The sequence below is a fragment of the Cornus florida genome, unplaced genomic scaffold, assembly GCF_030987335.1.
Source record: "Cornus florida cultivar Cherokee Brave unplaced genomic scaffold, ASM3098733v1 CherokeeBrave_3.0.0_Hap2_Chr11, whole genome shotgun sequence".
Lineage (NCBI taxonomy): Eukaryota > Viridiplantae > Streptophyta > Magnoliopsida > Cornales > Cornaceae > Cornus > Cornus florida.
Genome location: NW_026775581.1, coordinates 129820520 through 129839343, shown reverse-complemented (window position 1 = coordinate 129839343; position 18824 = coordinate 129820520). Strand labels below are relative to the sequence as shown.

The window sequence follows — 18824 nt, the reverse complement described above, 5'->3', positions numbered from 1 at the left end:
GTAAATGAGTGGCTTCATTGATGCGGTCAGGCAGAATGGGCCCTTTGTGTGTGTGTGTGTGTGTGTGTGTGTGTGTGTGTGAAAATTGATGTAAAGGGTGCGTGACAATCTTTGAAGTGATAATTAGGAAGAAATTCATCCTATCAATTATTTAGTGTATTTTTTGTATTTTATTTTAATTTAAAATAAAATATAAACATTATAAAGAACAATACTTGTCTATTCACCGATAAGTAGAAAGTTTAGTGAAACATGATTCCCTACCATATAAAATAATAAAAATTATTTTAAACTAAAATTCTTAAATAAAATAATATTAAAAGATACAAAAAAAGCTATGAGTAATGAATAGAAATAAGAATTATAAATGTAATGATACATATATATTTGTTTCCGTCAAAAGAAAAAGAAGACAATAAATAAGTAATAATAATCTATCCTGCAATCAATAAATTATCTATCAAACCATGTGAATCAAATTTTTTTATAATAGGTAAGAATTACACATTAAACCATGAAAGACAAAAGTCAAATGTAAGAATTACACATTAAATCATGAAAGACAAAAGTCAAAACTTTCAGTATTAGCCCATTAGGGTTTTAACGGAATAGTTTGAGAGGGAGGAAGGGAGGGAGAGAATAAAATTAGGATTTGATTTACATCATTTTGGGTTGGCTCGGTAAGCATTCAAATTTTTTAATTTTTATTATTTTCTATTTTAGGGACACTTGTCACATTACTTTTGTGTCAGGGCTAAGTATGAATTTCCTACTCACCGGTAAGTAAACAATTATTATCCGTTTAAAAATAAGGAGACTATATTCCCATCCACTTTTCTCCAATTACACCACATTTATCATTTTCTTTTAAAGGAAATGATAAGAAAGTTCTTAAATTCATTAATGCACAATTCCTTAATTTATTACTCCCTTTATATAACTTTTTTTTATTTTTTTAACCTTCTTTACTTTCTTTACTATTTTTTTTTCTGGAGGTCCTCTCAGAGAAAATAATTTATTCTATACTAATAATTTTATTTTTGGTAGTTAAAAGGGATAATTTATTTTAATTTATTCAATAAATATATTTTTGGGGGTTTTTTTCTTCATGTCAAAAGAGATAATTTTTTAAATGGTTACTTTTTATTTTTTTATCTTGCCAAAAGAGGCAATTTATTTAGCATAACAAAAAAAATTTGGTCCCTTAAAAAAAAAATTTATTTTATTTTATTTGTATCGTCAAAAGATACTTAAAATATTAAAGATTAAAAATAAGGAGAGAAAAAAAATAAAAGAGTGGTTGTGTCATTTAAAAAGTAATAATTATTTACTTGTAAAAGAAATGTTAGAATTGTCATTTCATTTAAGATTGTAGTGCAAATGTTTAAAAGTAGAGTGCGGACATCACCTCCTATATATATTTATACTTTATGCCTATTGCATGGTGTATATTACTCAGCATAGAGCTCTATTTTATTTTTTATTAGACCTAAAATTTCACTGGTATATAATTGATAAAAGAACTAATGTGAAATTACACTGAATGGACCTAGAAATCTATATTGGACCAATTGGATTTATGAATGAATTTTCAGCAAATAGTTTATATATTTTTAGAATGGAATTTAGTAACATCAAATCTGCCATCGCTAACATACCAATGGATATTCAACTTGGCAAGGACGTTTCGGGTTTGAGTTCTGGCAGCGAAAATAAAATTTTATTTTGTTACTTAATACTTCGGTTTGTAGCCTTAATTTTTAAAATATTTACCCTTTGTAGCCTTAATTTTTTAAATATTGACCCTAATTTTGGATAAACAACAGCAAGAAGCAGAACATTGAAGATGATTTTATAAATTTGTTCAAAAATTCAAGATATACCTACCATAACACATTCATTTAAATAATGCTTTCTAGAATTTTAAAAAAAATAAAAAAATAAAAAAAAAACATGGATAAAAAGGTTAAACATGGTGAGAGAATTTTTTTTTTTTTTAATCATCTTCCTTTTGTACTTTTTGTTATTATTTTTTTGGGGATCTTGATAACAAAGATAATTTATTCAATAATTATATTTTTTGGGTTTTTTTTTTTTCTTCATGTCAAAAGAGATAATTTTTTAAATGGTTATTTTTTATTTTTTTATCCGGCCAAAATAGGCAATTTATTATTTTTTGGTCCCTTAAAAAAAATATCATTCAATTTTTATTTTATTTTATTTGTGTTGTCAAAATATACTTAAAATATTAAATATTAGAGATAAAGAGAGAAAAAAATGAAAGGGCAGTTGTGTCATTTAAAAAGTAATAATTATTTACTTGTAGATGTAAGGTTAGAATTGTCATTTTATTTAAGATTATAATGCAAATGTTGAAAAGTGGAGCGCAAATATTTAAGAATTTTACAAAAAAAAAAAAAAAAAATTATTGTTAATCATTACCGTGCGGATACATACAAAAATTTCAAATTGGTGTTTTGATTTTTTATTACTATTCATGAAACATTTCCGACACTGTAAAACACAAAACAATTTTTACTTAACACATTTTTTACAAAAACAAAAACACCGTAAACAAAATACGTATCAAACTTGCCTTAAGCAATTTAAAACAAAAGCTAAAAATAATATTTAGAATGAAAAAGTCTGATAATATATATTTTGTTATATTAAATATGAAAGAAGAGCTAATCAGAATTTTTTTCCCTTAAATCCTCCACTTAATTAAATCAAATCATTTTACATCATACACCCTATATTCCTTTACTCATATAACATAAGCATTTGGTTTGTACACCAATCAAGATTTCCCCTTCAATATTATTCTGACGAACAAATATTGATAAGGCTGGTATGCAAATTTGTCTTATATGCATGAAGCACGAATAAAAAAAGTTTTATTCACTTGCCAAAAATAATAATCATAACAGCAGCAATATAGGAGAGTATAGATAGTTATGTGATATTGGAACCTTCTCTTTCTCAATTCTTTGCGCGCGCGCACGCTCTCGCGCACACATTGTGCATTCTGAGATATATCATGGTTGCATGGTCAGACATGATTTGGAGGTCTTGTCTTTTTTAAAGATCTACTGGCTTATGTTTTATGAACAATATTTATACTTACTATTGATATGGACTAATAATAAATGAACGTGTTATTTTTAATTATCAAATTAAATATGATGAATATGATTTGATTACCATCTATGATTTAGTAATTAAAATAGGAAGTGTCTATTAATTATTGATCAATATCAGCAGTGAGTATGTTGTAAATCCTTCATAATAATCAGGACTTAACATGCGATCTTTAATTATCAAATCAAAGAGGGTGAGAATCACTATCTGATTTGGTAAGTGGGTATTTACCCCACCATCTTTTATTTGATAATTAAAGATCACATGTTCATTTATTATTACTCCACATCAGCGATAAGTATGTTGTAGATCCTCATGAGGAACTAAGAGCATCTTCAACGGTTTGTTAAAATTTTTTGTGTAAATCTGATGTGTCAGAGTAAATTTACACAAAAAATTTGTACTAACTATTTTTAGCTTCAACGGTTGTTTTATATCTTTTGTGTAAAAAATTATCCCCAATAACAACTAACCACGTGTCATACTCAAGGCCCTACATAATTTTTACAAACTACATGAGTAAAATATATATCTAATCTTTGGCTAGTACATATTTATCTCATTAGAATAGAATGTAAAAGGATAAAAAATAAAAATAAAAATAAAAATAAAAATCCTAGAATCTACAGTATGATTACAAAAGAAAAGATCAAGCAAAAGTGATGAATCAAACTATGTTTATTAAAATAAATAAATAAAATATGGTCGAGCAGTTTTTACCTTGCCGCCAGTTACAGATTCTTCTTTATTCCACCCTAGAAAAGTGGGAAACAAATAGGCCTAAAGGAATGAGAGAGAAGAAAGAGAACCGCGGGTAGGGGAGGGGAGGAGAGAGAAAATATGCTTACATGGCAGTGGGAAAGGGGAAGAGAGAGAAAATATACTTACATGACAGTGTAAAAGTGTTGTGTAAAATACACAACCTTTTATACATTGGTGATGTGGTAGTGTATCTTAACAGACGGCTGGAGATGAAAAAAATTTACAAATCAGATGTGGTAGTGTAAATTTTACACAAAATAATTTTTTAACAGACCGCTGAAGATGCTCTTTAAAATTATTTTATTAATATATTGTATGAAAAAGAAGATATTTTTTTATGATAAAAAAGTTTAACTTGGTTATAATAAATTTTATTATTTATTCGTGTTATTAAAAGCATATTTGTTGGTTATCCTTTGCTCAACGAGAATATCGAATTTATGACCTACAGACTAATAAAATAAGTATCGTCCAAATGGGTTTCATTATATTTGACACGTAAATAACCACATAGACTTGGTAAAGTATTAGATTTTTATTTGTCGAGCTAAGAGCATCTCTAGTAGTCAGTTAAATTTTTTTTTTTTGTGTCAAATATATACTGCCACATATGATTTGGAATTTTTTTTCATCTCCAGTAGTCTGTTAAAATATACTGCCACATCACCAATATGTAAAAGAGTTGTATATTTTATATCGCCCTTTTACACAGCCACGTAAACATATTTTCTCTCTCCTCCCCCTTTCCCACTCGTGGTTCTCTTTCTTCTCTCTCGTTTATTATTATTATTTTTTAAATAAAGATAGTTTGATTCATCACTTTCGTTTGATCTTATCTTCTGCAACATCACAATAAATTCTAGGGTTTTTTTAGATTTTTTTTTTATCATTTTACATTATATTATAATGAGATAAATATGTACTAACCAAAGATTAGATATATAATTTAATCACGATTTTATATAATTGTTGTTTGATACAGTTATACAATTTTTTTTTTTCTTTTTTTTTTTGGTGATTAGTCAATTCAATCGCAATTGTTATTGCATATTTTTAGTTTTGTAGTTTCTACATACTTAGAATTGTATTTTATTATTTGTTATCAAGTCAGAATTCTGGTGGCGGCGGGAAAGGTTTGCTATTGGCGGGATGGGAAAGTGAAATACAGGGAAAATTTATTATTTTTTTCTAATTGAGGAGGGTTGGGATGTGAGGTTTAATCGCGAAAAAGTAAAGTAAATCAAGTACATTTGTAAAAGTTATGTAAGGCATAGGGTATGACACATAGTTGGTTGTTATTGGCGAATATTTTTTTACACAAAAGGTATAAAACAACTATTTAAGCTAAAAATAGGTAGTACAATTTTTGATTTTATTATTATTTTTTTTTGTGTAAATCTACTCTGACACATCATATATACACAAAAATATATACACAATGATTGGAGATGCTCTAAATAGCAGAACTTATAATTAATACATTGCTCCCTTTTAAAATTATCATTCTATCCTTTTAAGTTTAAAAGTGTATATTATTAAGTGAGAGATATTTAAAAATTCAAAGGTAATTATGAAAAAATAATATTTTTTTGCTTTGACTCGTCAAAGACAATTAATGGTGCATTTAGTAACGTTTTTGTTTTCTATTTTGTTACCCTCGAGAAAACATAAACATAATTTTGTTTTCTTAAGTGACAATACCGTTTATTAATACTTGTTGTCGACTTGTCATCACAATTTTGAAAGCAATAAACAATAACAATGTTTAACGATACATATTTATTATAGATGTACATAACATTTTTTAAATATTTTTTCATTAATACAAAAAAACCTTAAATATGTATGCAATTCAATTATTTCACAAATATTAAAAATACCCAATACAATATAATAAAATGTAATATTCAATTTAAAATTACAAATCCTAATAATACTCAATTCATAAGTACAAATAAGATACATTAGGACAAAAATACTAACCAATTATGTATACAAGTGCATGTATATGCATCATCAATACATTTATTATAAAATCTATAATATATTTAGCATATATTATATTATAATAAGTAAAAAATATTAAATAATATAACTAAAATATAATATAGATATGGTATATAATAATATATTATATCTGTTGCATAATAATTTAATAATACTATATTAAATAAATAATAAATGTATAATAAATCATTTTTTTGTCTCAAAAAATAATTTACACTATTATAAAATATAGTATATTTTAAATATATATTTTTGTTAAATAAAAAATAATTTACACTAATATATAATATAATATAATTATATATTAAAATATAATTTTTATTAGTATTTAATATGTAGCATTAGTATATATAACATGAATAACATACATTTTATTTGAAATGAATAGTGTATATGTAATAATAATAGTGAAAATGTTTTTGTTTAACAGTGTTGAAAACATAAGAAACACCTTTTTTATTTCCTTTCTTTACAAAAATATAAAACGTTTTCTGTTACAAAAAAGCAAAAACATATTATTAAACATGTTTTTTTTTTTTTTTTTTTTTTTTTTTTTACCTTTTTAGAGATTCACAACATAAAACAAAAAACGTTCCCGTTACCAAACGGAGCCTAATTTAAAACATACTAAAATGAAATAATGTACTATTAATTCGTTCGGGACAAGGGTAATATTAAACTTACTTTTCCATTATGTGAAGGGAGTGTCACTATTCTTAGTATTGTGTTCATTTATTAATGCCAATCAATTTATGTGAAAAGGAGAAAAAAAATTAAATAGTCCGGATACAATAATGGGAAACAGAGCTTTACGAGAGCACTCAAGAGAGTATCCAAGCTGAACACTGTATCAAATAGGCTGGAGACATGTATTTGTTTCTCAACATACGCACATTATGTCCACCACTTAATGGCCCAAAACTTTGGGTGTTCAAATGATGTGAATGCGTGAACTTTGAAACACTGGGCCCGATTCTCTTACACAAGCCCACAAGATATCCTGAAAAACATGATCTGACTTTTTCATCCAATTAAATTAGATCTTTCAACGAAGCCCGACCACTTATACATAACCATCCCAGTAAATAATCTCCCCTTACCCTACACCAAATTTGTGTAGTGGGGAGCTTTTCGTTTTATTTTATTTTATTTTTATTTTTATTGAAAACAGCAACACTAGCAATTTAGGTTTTGTTTTTTTTTTTTTTTTTTTTTTTTTTTTAAAGACAGTTTTCACAAAATTGTTAATCAAATGATAAGATTTCATTATTTATTTTATTTTTTTGTTTCTTAGTTTCTTTGAGAATTTAAAGCTGGAAAAATTGTTTAATTTCTTTGAGAATTTTGATAAAACAGTTTTCAAATAACTGTGTGGGCGGTGTAGAGAGCGATATATATATATATATATATATATATATATATTTGTGTTGTGTGAAAGTTGATTCATTAGAATTAATGTCAAAATTATATTAAAAAGAATTTAAAATATAAAAAAACATATAGTTTTGCATGTAATGTCATTTTGATACAACAACTGTGTGTTTTAAAGATTATCTACAATTTCCTTGGACCTTGGTGATATATATATATATATATTTGTGTGTGTGTGAAAGTTGATTCATTAGAATTAATGTCAAATTATATTAAAAAGAATTTAAAATATAAAAAAACATATAGTTTTGCATGTAATGTCATTTTGATACAAAAACTGTGTGTTTTAAAGATTGTCTACAATTTCCTTGGACCTTGGTGAAGCAGCCTATTGTTTTATAAAATAAAAGTAAAATTGTAAATGAGTATAATTAATCAGCAAGCCGTCTTAGCTCAGCTGGTAGAGCGCGTGGCTTTTAACCACGTGGTCGTGGGTTCGATTCCCACAGACGGCGATTTTTTTTCTTTATTTAAACTTAGATATTAATCCCCCTGCCCTTTCTTTTAGGGACTGACTGGTCCAAGTGAAGATGGGATGCATGAATATGAGAGCAGGTGTACCCACCATATATAGCTTTTGATATTTGGGTTTTAATTAATATGATGTTACACTTTTTCATTAATAGCCAACTTTTGTTGATGTAATAAGGACCATAGTCTAGTCTCTCTCACCAACCCCTTAATTAAAACCACCACCCAACCCTTCAACCCCTTAATTCACGGGATGGTACCCCATCTATGCCTCTTACTACTCCTAATATTAGCCTTTATTATTATTATTATTGTTATTATTTTTTACTTCCTACAATTTTTTCTTTTTCTTCTTCTACTTAGTGTATGCATATCATTTCTTTTTTTAAACAATTATCTTTTATAGTTTAACATTAAAAAATATATATATAATTAATGATAGTCGACTACTCTTTACAGTTTGCTCTTTGAATAGTCGAATGTCATCAATTTTTATAGAAATTGCACAAACTTATGTGAGTAGTCTGAGTAATCGACAGTCAAACGACAATATTTTTTTTGCTTATGCTAATAGTTGTAATTTGTGGTTTTTTTTTATATGATTGGTTGCGTGTTCTAGCTAAGATGTACTTGCATGACTTGGGATTGACAACCACTTGTTAATTTGCATGGTAAGAGTAAATTAAGTGGTAATATAACATGATATATATAGGCATATATTGTTAGCCTCCTACAAACATGTAGAGCTGAGAGTCTATAAAACCCCGCCACAAATATTATATATATATATATATATATATATACAGACATACATACATACAGGTGAGGTGAAGAGTGCTCTGAGCTGCCACTATCCTTTTTCCTTTTGGTAGTTGAATTAAAAGGATTGCTCTGAATTGCCCCCATCTTTTTACCCTTTTCGTATTTGAATAAAAAGTATATGGGAGTAGCTGTACACAAATATGTGTGTATATATATATATATATATATATATATGTATGTATCTTCGCGAGAGACATGTGGCCTTAAACATTAGTGACAAACTGGTAAGGGTAGGTACTTTTTGATATATATAATGGTCGTTCGCTGAGACAACCCCACATTGACAATAGCAGCATATTAAAAGTTCAATCACATTCGTACATGTACAAATTCTAGGCGGATGCGTATTTTTTAAAAAATTATTACATGATTTGAAATTACGTCATCTCGAGCTTCACTCTAATCTCTCTTTTTATTGACCCAGATGATTGTTTTTTTTGGAATTCACTAACCAACTTGATTTTAGACTATGCACGTGTCTAAGGATTCAAATTCTCTTCCGTACACAATATGATGCTTCCCATGTGCACAATACAGTGCAGATCACATAGACAGCTTTGACCATGTGATCTCTCCTGTATCTAAAAAGTGTTTTAAACATTGATATAATTTTAAAAATTAAAACTTATTTAACATATTCTATGAATATAAGAGTCAACCAGTCAAAATACTAAAATGACAGACCAAATTAACTAGAACTCCACTTTGTAGGAATTGGATTTGCGCATTTTTACTTTTACATATGAAAAAGAATTTTTTTATTATTTTAAACTAATTATCACTAAATCACCACAAAGTAATTTTATCATTACGTTAAGTCTCGCCCTCTCCTATACATATATAATGTTCTAAGAGGAGCACATATAGTAATTTTATCGTTACGTTGAGTCTCGTCCTCTCCTATACATATATAATGTTCTAGGGGGAGCACATACAGTGGGCTTTAACAAAAATGAAAAAGTAACACCACATGCCACAACATTGCTAAATTGGTCGCTGTTGATGTAATTGGTCATTATTGTTGTTTGCACATCTCATTTAATTTCTACACTTAATATACACTTTCATAAAACTCATATCGTGGACCATGTGCTTTGAGATTGTTCGCCAAACCAACATTAATTTTAATCAATTCATTTTCAGATGACATTTCTACATCCAAAGCAGAAGTCAAAAGGTATACACATATTTACACCATGGAAAAAGTTGTGTGCATGAACATTTCATTTTCAATGCAGTTCACAATATATGTGTGTGTGTGTGTGTGTGTGTGTGTGTGAGAGAGAGAGAGAGAGAGAGAAAAAAAAAAGAGAGTATTTAAAAGAGAAGTAGATTCCATTTCTTGAGATGTCTTCTTCCTAGATTACAAACTAAGTGAACATTAACACCAACTAAAAGAAGAGAGAAATGCAGAACCCCCTCCCCACCTTACACATAAAAGATAATACATATATATATATATATATACTGGCAGCCCCTTCATGCTAACAAGTGGCATATTAGGAGACAGAAAATATACAGGTAGTGCCACCTACTCTTCCTCACAAACTTCACAGCAGTTGCAGACCTCCTTTATGCTTTCTTTCTAGGGAAGGGATCCACCAGAATCTCACATGACTCTCTGGTTTATTAAAGAAAACACAAACACGCTTTTGGTTTGTTTTTTTTCCCATCTCCTCCCCCACATGACTTCTCCTTTTCCTTCCCTTGCCAAACACTAAAACCCATCATATTTTCCCTTCCCCTTTCTGTCTCTCCCACACTCTTTTTTGTTGGGAATTTTATTTATTTGTAACTTCTTCTTTACTTACTTTGTGAAAGCTACCTTGTTGGGGGCTTAGGCTACTACTATATATCTAGTCAAAGTGGCGGGAATGTGGGAGAGGTTTGTGTTCCCATTAGGGCTTTAGGAGCATCCCTTGGTGACATCCTTAAGTGATCGATTGTATTTCATATGGGCCTTCACCAGCTGCCCCGCTGAAAGAGCAGACATGAGGGAAAGCTCACCGGCAAGAACCGAACCGGCTACAATGGTGGCCAAGAGCCTTGAGTTTGACCCCGGTGACTCTTTGCTCGCACCCTTCACTCCAAGTAGGTTCAGACAGGCAGACTGAGACGCCAATTGGGTGCCACCTCCAACCGTACCCACCTGGCCATTCATAAATTATTACACCAAAAAAAACTATTAACTTATACCCAATTTATTTTCTTAAAAAACAAAAAACAAGACATTATGGTTCACATTCACCGGTCTCATGGGAAAAGGGAAATGGGCCCTAAGAAAACAAAGCTCTGCAATAGATTTTTTTTTTCTATTGCCTGGTCACAAGAAACAAAGATTCATTTTTACAGTTTAAATTAATTGGAGAAGACAAAGCTCTACAATAAATTTTTCTGTTACCATCTGATCTATTCAGAGAAGACCAGAAGGCATAGATTCTTTACAACATTTAAATTAACTGGACATGTCGGATGGCCCATATTCCATGTTTTTCCCTCTTAAATGTACAAAGGAAGAATCCAAATTAATGTATATTATATCCATCGCCCTCTATTTTATATCCAAGAACAGACCAATGTATGTTTCTAATCTAAATTAACCCTAAACATTTATTTTACTTCTAATCTGTATTTTAAAAAAAATAAATTGAAAGTTGAGCAAATTAAGTACCTCAATGGAAGGCATGGTGACAGAGACGTGGAGATCCTTGCCGTTGTTAATGGCTTCCATCATGGTGATGCAGTGAGAGCTCTCCACGTTCTGAGCCGGGTCCTGCCCGGTTGCAATATATACTGCAGAGACAATATTGCTGGCATGGGCATTGAATCCACCGAGAGCGCCAGCCATTGCCGATCCAGTAAGGTTTTTAAGCATGTTCAGCTCCACCAGAGATGCTACGTTGGTCTTCAAGACTTTCCTCACCACCTCTTCCTTGACAATTGCCTCACAAACAACCGACTTGCCACGTCCTTCAATCCAGTTCACCGCTGCTGGCTTCTTGTCCGAACAGAAGTTTCCTGTTACATTGCGAACCCCAAATTTAGTAAAATATAAAAGCACATAACACTTAATTTGCATACAGAAATTCAAATCCCAATCGATTAGAGTTAAGTTTACTAAAAGAGTATAATGTTTCCCCCAAAAATTTTCTGTAAAAACTAATGCTATGAAAGCGTTTTTACGAGTTTAAAATCATTCCATCTCAATAACCAATACTCTTCCCCTCCAAGCATGGGGATGCAAGCTCCAAAATAATGTAAAATCCATGTTTATTTCCAATATTTTCTCCTCACACCACACAGGGCATGCACCAAGCAAAGCATTCAATAACCAACAATAGCAGAAATTGACTTCAAACCATAATTTACATCGACCATCCTGGGCAAATGACTAGTCCATGCGCAAGTAAATGTGCCTACTTTTTGTGTTTCTCTGTATAGTGATTAGTAAGAACTGATGATTCTAGAACCATATAATAATTTTTGAAAATTTATAAGGGTACAAATGCTACCAACTCAATTGATTTTAACGACTGACATGTTGAATGTTTTGCACTAAATTTTAAGAAAAAGGTCAAAAATGGTTACAGTAATTCAATCTAGTTAATAACTACAATAATACTAATCCACCCCCTTCTAGCGCCATCCACTATAGCAAAAGTCATGAATAACAATTTTACAGTAAGGTGGGTAGCTGAATAAGAAAATTGAGTAGAGTTACCGGAGATGCCAATGACGTCCATGTCGGAGAAATCATTCTGAAGGAAATCGAGGACATTTTGAACGCCTTTGGAGATCATGTTCATCCCCATTGCATCGCCGGTGCTGCAGTTAAACCTCATGTATAGATTCTTCCCGGCAATTGCACATTGAATGCCTTGCAGCCTTGCAAATCTGCTAGATCTGTGTCCCACCCCAACCACACAATCAATTTGTGAGTAAAAAAAATGTCACTTCTTACTCAGTTCTTAGACGCTTTAAAACTATGGATCCACTTAAAGACTTGAAAAAAAAAAAAACAAAAAAAAAAAACACTATAATTCCTTAGACATAAGAAAGATTGACAACCCATAATATGATTATTAAATTCACAAACAACAAAATAGAAAAGGAAAAAGGATATGAAAACCCAAAATACAAAATGCTATGAATGATGAAATACTAGTACTAATTATTTGACTCGCGCCATAAAAGATGGCGGCAAAGAGGCAAAAATTTGAGGAGCACATCACATCAAAATGATATCATTTAGATATAATATATGTGTAGGTCTAATTATAAATTTACACTCAAAAATCAAAATCTACCAAGTCAAACACAAAATTGGAAGAAAACTAAAGTGCTCAACTACGTGTTATATATATATATATATATAAATTATTCCTCACCTACCACCACAGTAGAAGTATTGAAACTCACCAAAAATTACACAAGTGCTCTATTTGGGTGCATAAATCTGAGTTTGGAATTGGAATTTGACAAAATTTAATGTAAATTTTAAACTAATTTTTATTTTTAATTTTAAATCCAATGCACTAATTTGATGTTCCAAACAGAATAAAAATGAAATTTAATAAATAAAAAAAATTATAGAATAATTAATTAAACTGAGAAAGCAAATATGAAAATGAAAGTTTGAAGAAATTACTGACTTATTAAAATAAACGGATAGTGTATCGAAGTTCATTGGATCCTCCAAGAAGAACTTCAAGTCCGCCGCTCTCTTGGCAGTGCCGAACCTCACCACCGGAGCCCTGGTCATTCCGTCCCTCAGCACGACGCTGGTGGCGCCGCCGGAGATGTAGATGGCTTTGCAGCCTCTGTTGGTGCTCGCGACCAGACACCCCTCCGTCGTCGCCATAGGAACCGAGTACTCCCTCCCGTCGAGCAACAACGGCCCTGCAATCCCCACCGGAATCTGAACATATCCCACCGGCATCTCACAGCACTGCCCCAATATAGACCCGTAATCGAACCCATCCACCGGCATCCCCGCCAGCGACTTCCCCGTTATCCTCTGCACCGCCTCCCGCCTTATCGCCGCCGCCCTGTCACAGTTCCCGAGCCTCGATTCCAGCGAGTACGACGGCGTCGACCCGGCCACCACCGATTTGATGATTTCCTCATCCTCCTCCGTCACCGGCGCCGTCGTGGACGGCGGAGGAACAACCGGAACGTTAGCGGAGCAGTCAATGTCGGCGGCAGCGCAGGGTCCGCGTCGGGTTTCTTCCTCGAGGATGAAGTCCTCGGCGGTTTCGTCGTCGTCGACGTCGGAACCCCTGGTAATAGACTGGACAAAGTCGATGCCGAAGAAACCCAGAAGGTAGATGATGGAGGCGAATAAGGAAAGCACGGCGGCGAGTTCAGAGAGGGTGACGATGTGGAGGGGAGTGGAGGTGCGGATCTTCTCGCGCCACCGGTGGAGGAGGAAGTAGGCGACGGAGAAGAAGAGGGTGAAGAATATGCCGTTGGTGAGGTATAGAGGAAGAGGGAGAGCGTCGGAGGCTTTGGAAGAGGACTGCAGCTGGTGGGGTTTGAGAGGTCCGGCGGCGGAGAGTGTTTTGGACGGACCCAGGGACTTGGATTGTCGCCTGCGAACGTCCATTTTGGTGGGGGCGGTGTAGAGAGAGAAAGCAGGAGAGAGAAAGTGGGAGGGAGGGAGAGGAGTGATGGAGTTGGTGTTTGCTTGAATGGAGAAGCTAGCGGAGGTGTGTTTCTTTTTTATAGAGAAATGAAGGTTGGCTTGGCGCGTTGGACCGGAATTGAGAGCTGAGGCCAGGCCACACCTCTGCTTTTGGATACTTATTAAATTGGTCAAACAGTGATTCCTAATGATGTAGGTGATAGGTTGGTGTGTCTGTAAATGTAATCTCACATAATAATATGCTTAGTTCACGTAATCTATTTTCTTTTCATGTAATAAGATTCGATCAACATCCACGCATCTTTTTGAAACGGTGGTACTATGCACTAAAATTGTGTAGAGCGTTTTGGTGCACAACACCGACTCTCAATATCACACTCGCTTTAAGTTCTGTGCATGTATACCATATATGGTTTGGTGAATGGAATTCTTCCATTAAAATTTATCTGTGTATAAATTCAATCCGGACTATAAAACCCTAAATTCAAATTCAAATTCAAATTTATCGGTAAACTCAATCCAACCCCACGGTAGTGGCCTAATTTGTCTTTAATTAAGCTAGGATAAGGCTTAGATTACTTTTTATTCTAATAATATTTATACATTTAGGTTCAGGCTGGGCTCATGCAAGTTGTATAACATGGTACAATAATAAATGTTATTTTGACAAATTCCGTTCAAAATTTATGTTTTACTAAAGGATGTGAGAAAAAAACTTAACGTGAGTCATGTTGGTCATTGAATCTTTAATGGTCACCTTATCAATGAAGATAAATCTCAAAATGGAAATTGAAGTAACATAGAAATATCATAACAATGACGATACAAGGTAAGTGAGACAATTTAATGTGGAACCGTAAGCCCCCCAATAGGAGAAGAACTGGAGAAGCATCGCATAGGTTCATTATACTAGTATTATATATATATATATTTTAATATATTGATTATAGTTTGTTAATGTGTATTAAAGGCTCTCGCGGGAGAAGAGGCCACGTACAAGTGATCTTATTATATTATTTACACACACACATATATATATATTTAATGTATTGATTACGCTTTGTATGTGAGTATTTAAGGCCTCCAATGGGAGAATGGGGTTGGGTTCGTACATGTAATCTCAATATATTACATTATATGTTTCTTTTAATGTGTTGATTATGTTATTAATTATTAAATATATATAACTGCTCTTCTATCATTTAATACAATTTTCTTTTAATTAAAAAGTTTTAAAAATGATACTCCGTATTAACTATTTCGCTTCAACCATATCAAACCGACTGTTGGAATTTGGTTCAATTGTATAAATTCACTTGATTGATCTTTATGCCTTTTGGAAACTTAAAAGTCTTGGAAGTACTTTCAAAAGTAAAGTTATGTTTTCGAAACCTTGGAATCTGATTTGAGTACGAAGGTTTTGAAACAATATCCACGTACAGTCGTACAGGGTAGTGTATCCATTCGAATTCTGACTTGTTTTGTCTTATTTTTGTTATATCTCATTACGTACTTGGCGTTTGAAGATATTTTTTACTAGTACATGGTTAGAAAGGGGCCCCAATTGCATGGTTATGATCTTAATTGGAATTCGATCCGTTTAATAGGATACGAATTGGATAAATAAAATTAATAATTTGATAAATATTTGGATTCAATAATTCCCTATTTTAACAAATCATATATGAATATTATATTGTACTAAATATGAATGTTAGTATTAGTTTTCTACAATTAAAATTTATATATATTAATTGTCTATGGTTACATTCATTTGGTTGCATAGTTGTATTATACACCATCCTATATCTAATTTTATAACTAGCGATATATGATTTTAACTTAAATTCAAACTAATTAGGATATAGATTAGAACATTAGCTCTACGAATGATCCGGTAATAAAGGGATTCATCTATTTCAACATATGAATCAAGCATTTGTTAAAAAACATAGATATACATTTGATAAACAGGAGAAGCATATCATCGTGAACTGGTTGTTTAGTATGAATCAGTGTTGCTGGTGATTATGAAGATATGTTGGAGAACACTAAGCTTCAAAGGTCAGGTAAAGAGTAATTCCAAACCACTTGAATCCATAACTTATAAAGTCGTCATGAAGGCAACTTATAAAATCGTCACGAAGATACTTACACTCGTTCGTTATAGTGAATTAGTTCGCTTGGGACGACTACTAATTATTTCTCTCTCTCCTCGTCGTTATATTACTACCCTGTCCCTTATTAGTGTCTATTTTTTATTTTATAACTTTTTAAGGGGACATGCAATTAATGCATTGTCCCCTTTTAAAATTACCAAATTGTTCTTTTTAATTTAAATATATAAAGTTAAAAAATTTGAAATTTTTTAAAAAGATAAAGGATAATAATAAAAATATAAAGAAAATAAGCTTTAACTTTTTAAAGAGGACAATTAATTTGAGAAACGTAAAAATAAAAAAATAAATTATTAAGAAGGGACGGAAGAGTATCATATTTATTTCATGTGGATGGTTGACTAATTGACTAATTGGACTAAACTATCAACTTGGTGGAGCCGCCACTTCCTTGTGACAAGTGGACTTGTGCAGATTGAGGATTGATTGGGCTTTATCATTTTTTTTTTTATTGGTATATTGAAAAGAACAAAAAAAAAAAAAAAAAAAAAAAAAAAAAAAAAAAAAGAACCATATAAAAAATGTTCAAAAAACACCTATGTTATGTAATATGTGCATATAAATTCATTTTGAAAATTTGACCATTTTTTTTATGGATAATGCTTAGCTACTCACCTTACTCACCCTTCATTTGTTTCAATAACAACATACCACATCAACTTTAATAAAAAAGTTATTTAATGATTGATATGAGATAATACAGAAAACGTGGATTATTTAGTTATTAAAGCTGATATGGTATATTGTCATTGGAACACATGAGGCTACTCACCGGTGAGTAGCTAAGTATTATCTTTTTTTTATTTTTTTATCAAAATCTCAAAAATATCTTAATAAAATATGTGCATATAGTTTTTTTTTTTTTTTTATTTTAAGGCATTATAGGTATTGTAGTCTTCAAATTGAGAAAATATCCTTATTTGCTCAATTTGAAAAAATGCCAAGGAGGTTTTTTAACACCAATTTTTTTTTTCTTTTCACATTCGGTATATAAAAGGGGATTTTTTTTTTTGCTCTTTACCCTTCTGCATTGATATTGCCAATACTACGACCAAAGGCTATTGTGAAGTGATACATCCTCACTTTTCAAAATAGAAGGTTAAAAAAATCTTTATACGAGCAATGTGAATGTGTGAATTTCTTTTTAATCTTTATACAAGCAATGTGAATGTGTGAATTTCTTGACACGCCCCGATTGAATGTTCAAATTTTAGAGCTAACTTTTGTTGGCTAACACTAGTCCACAACCAAAGATGTTTTTAAAATTTAATTTACCTTTTCATTTTATTTTTTTTTTTATAAAAAAAATAGCTTATATATCAGAATGATATGTAGTGAAATTAAGATCAATGTGGTATCAAATCATTTTCTATGTGATTACAAATCATTTTCACTATAGGAGTTATTATTTTACACACAAACAACCCTTTCTTGCCAAAGCATGAATGTCTCAACTTTTATTGGAGCCTTACATGATCAGACATGTTTAATGAAAATGCTACCACACTAGCCACCAAAATGGTTAGTAAAACTTCTCTCTCAAATCCAGTTCATAACAGCGAAGAATGCAACAATTAATCAATTATTCACACTCATATATATATACATATATATATAGATATGAGTTGTACACATTTAAATCTTTTCAATCATGTCCACTCTCATTTATGAATTGAAAAGAAGCTCTTCTACAATGTTGGTGGTTGCTCATACTTTATCATTTTAGGGTTTCCTATTTTCCATAACATGTCAAAAATATACAGTTGAAAACATTAGCATATGATTAATTTACGTAGGGGATACTAATTAGACATTTGACACAGACATTTTTATCAAATGTTAACAAAATATCACTTCAACCTTTTCAAATAAAGAAACTTATTTAAGAAGGAAATTAAAATGAGAATTAATTTGTGCTTGATTCACTTCTATCTTTTCTTTTCTTTTTCTTTCTTTTCTTATTCTATCTTTTAAACTATATGAAAATGATGTGAAAAACTAGATCCAAAATTAATTAATGAGAAAAGAAAAAGGTTCTGCATTGCCAAGCAAGGACAAAAAGAGAAATATTCTAAATCAATCAAATTAATTAATTAATTAATTTTTGATAGTTAAATAAAAACATCGTGTGAGTTCATGAAGTTAGAATTTTATCAATTCAAACTCTGTTAGGATCTGCTTATTAATTAAAGACATGATAAATATTCCGTTTTTTTTTTATATTAATTACCCATTTTTCTATATACATGCCATTGTTGAATCAACCAAGACATTCAAAGATGTTAATTGTGTTTGATTCAGTTCTATATTTTATTTTTTTGGGTAAATTTCATTTACCTCCCTTAAAGTTTGTTAATATCACTCATAGA

At 31.1% G+C, this 18824-nt stretch overlaps 1 protein-coding gene and 1 non-coding gene across 2 annotated transcripts; one reads left to right on the top strand and one right to left on the bottom strand.

The window, feature by feature from the left end:
• The first annotated feature begins 7723 nt into the window (after positions 1-7723).
• TRNAK-UUU (transfer RNA lysine (anticodon UUU)) lies at positions 7724-7796 on the top strand. The gene has a single exon. It is a non-coding gene; the product is annotated as a tRNA-Lys (tRNA).
• Positions 7797-9948: 2152 nt separating this feature from the next.
• On the bottom strand, positions 9949-14382 carry LOC132283392 (3-hydroxy-3-methylglutaryl-coenzyme A reductase 1-like). Its single transcript, XM_059785333.1, has 4 exons — positions 13287-14382; positions 12356-12537; positions 11306-11652; positions 9949-10783 (listed from the first exon to the last, which is right to left on the bottom strand). The coding sequence occupies exons 1-4, from the start codon at positions 14237-14239 to the stop codon at positions 10541-10543; spliced, it is 1725 nt and encodes a 574-aa protein (XP_059641316.1). The 5' UTR covers positions 14240-14382; the 3' UTR covers positions 9949-10540.
• Between the last annotated feature and the right edge of the window lie 4442 nt (positions 14383-18824).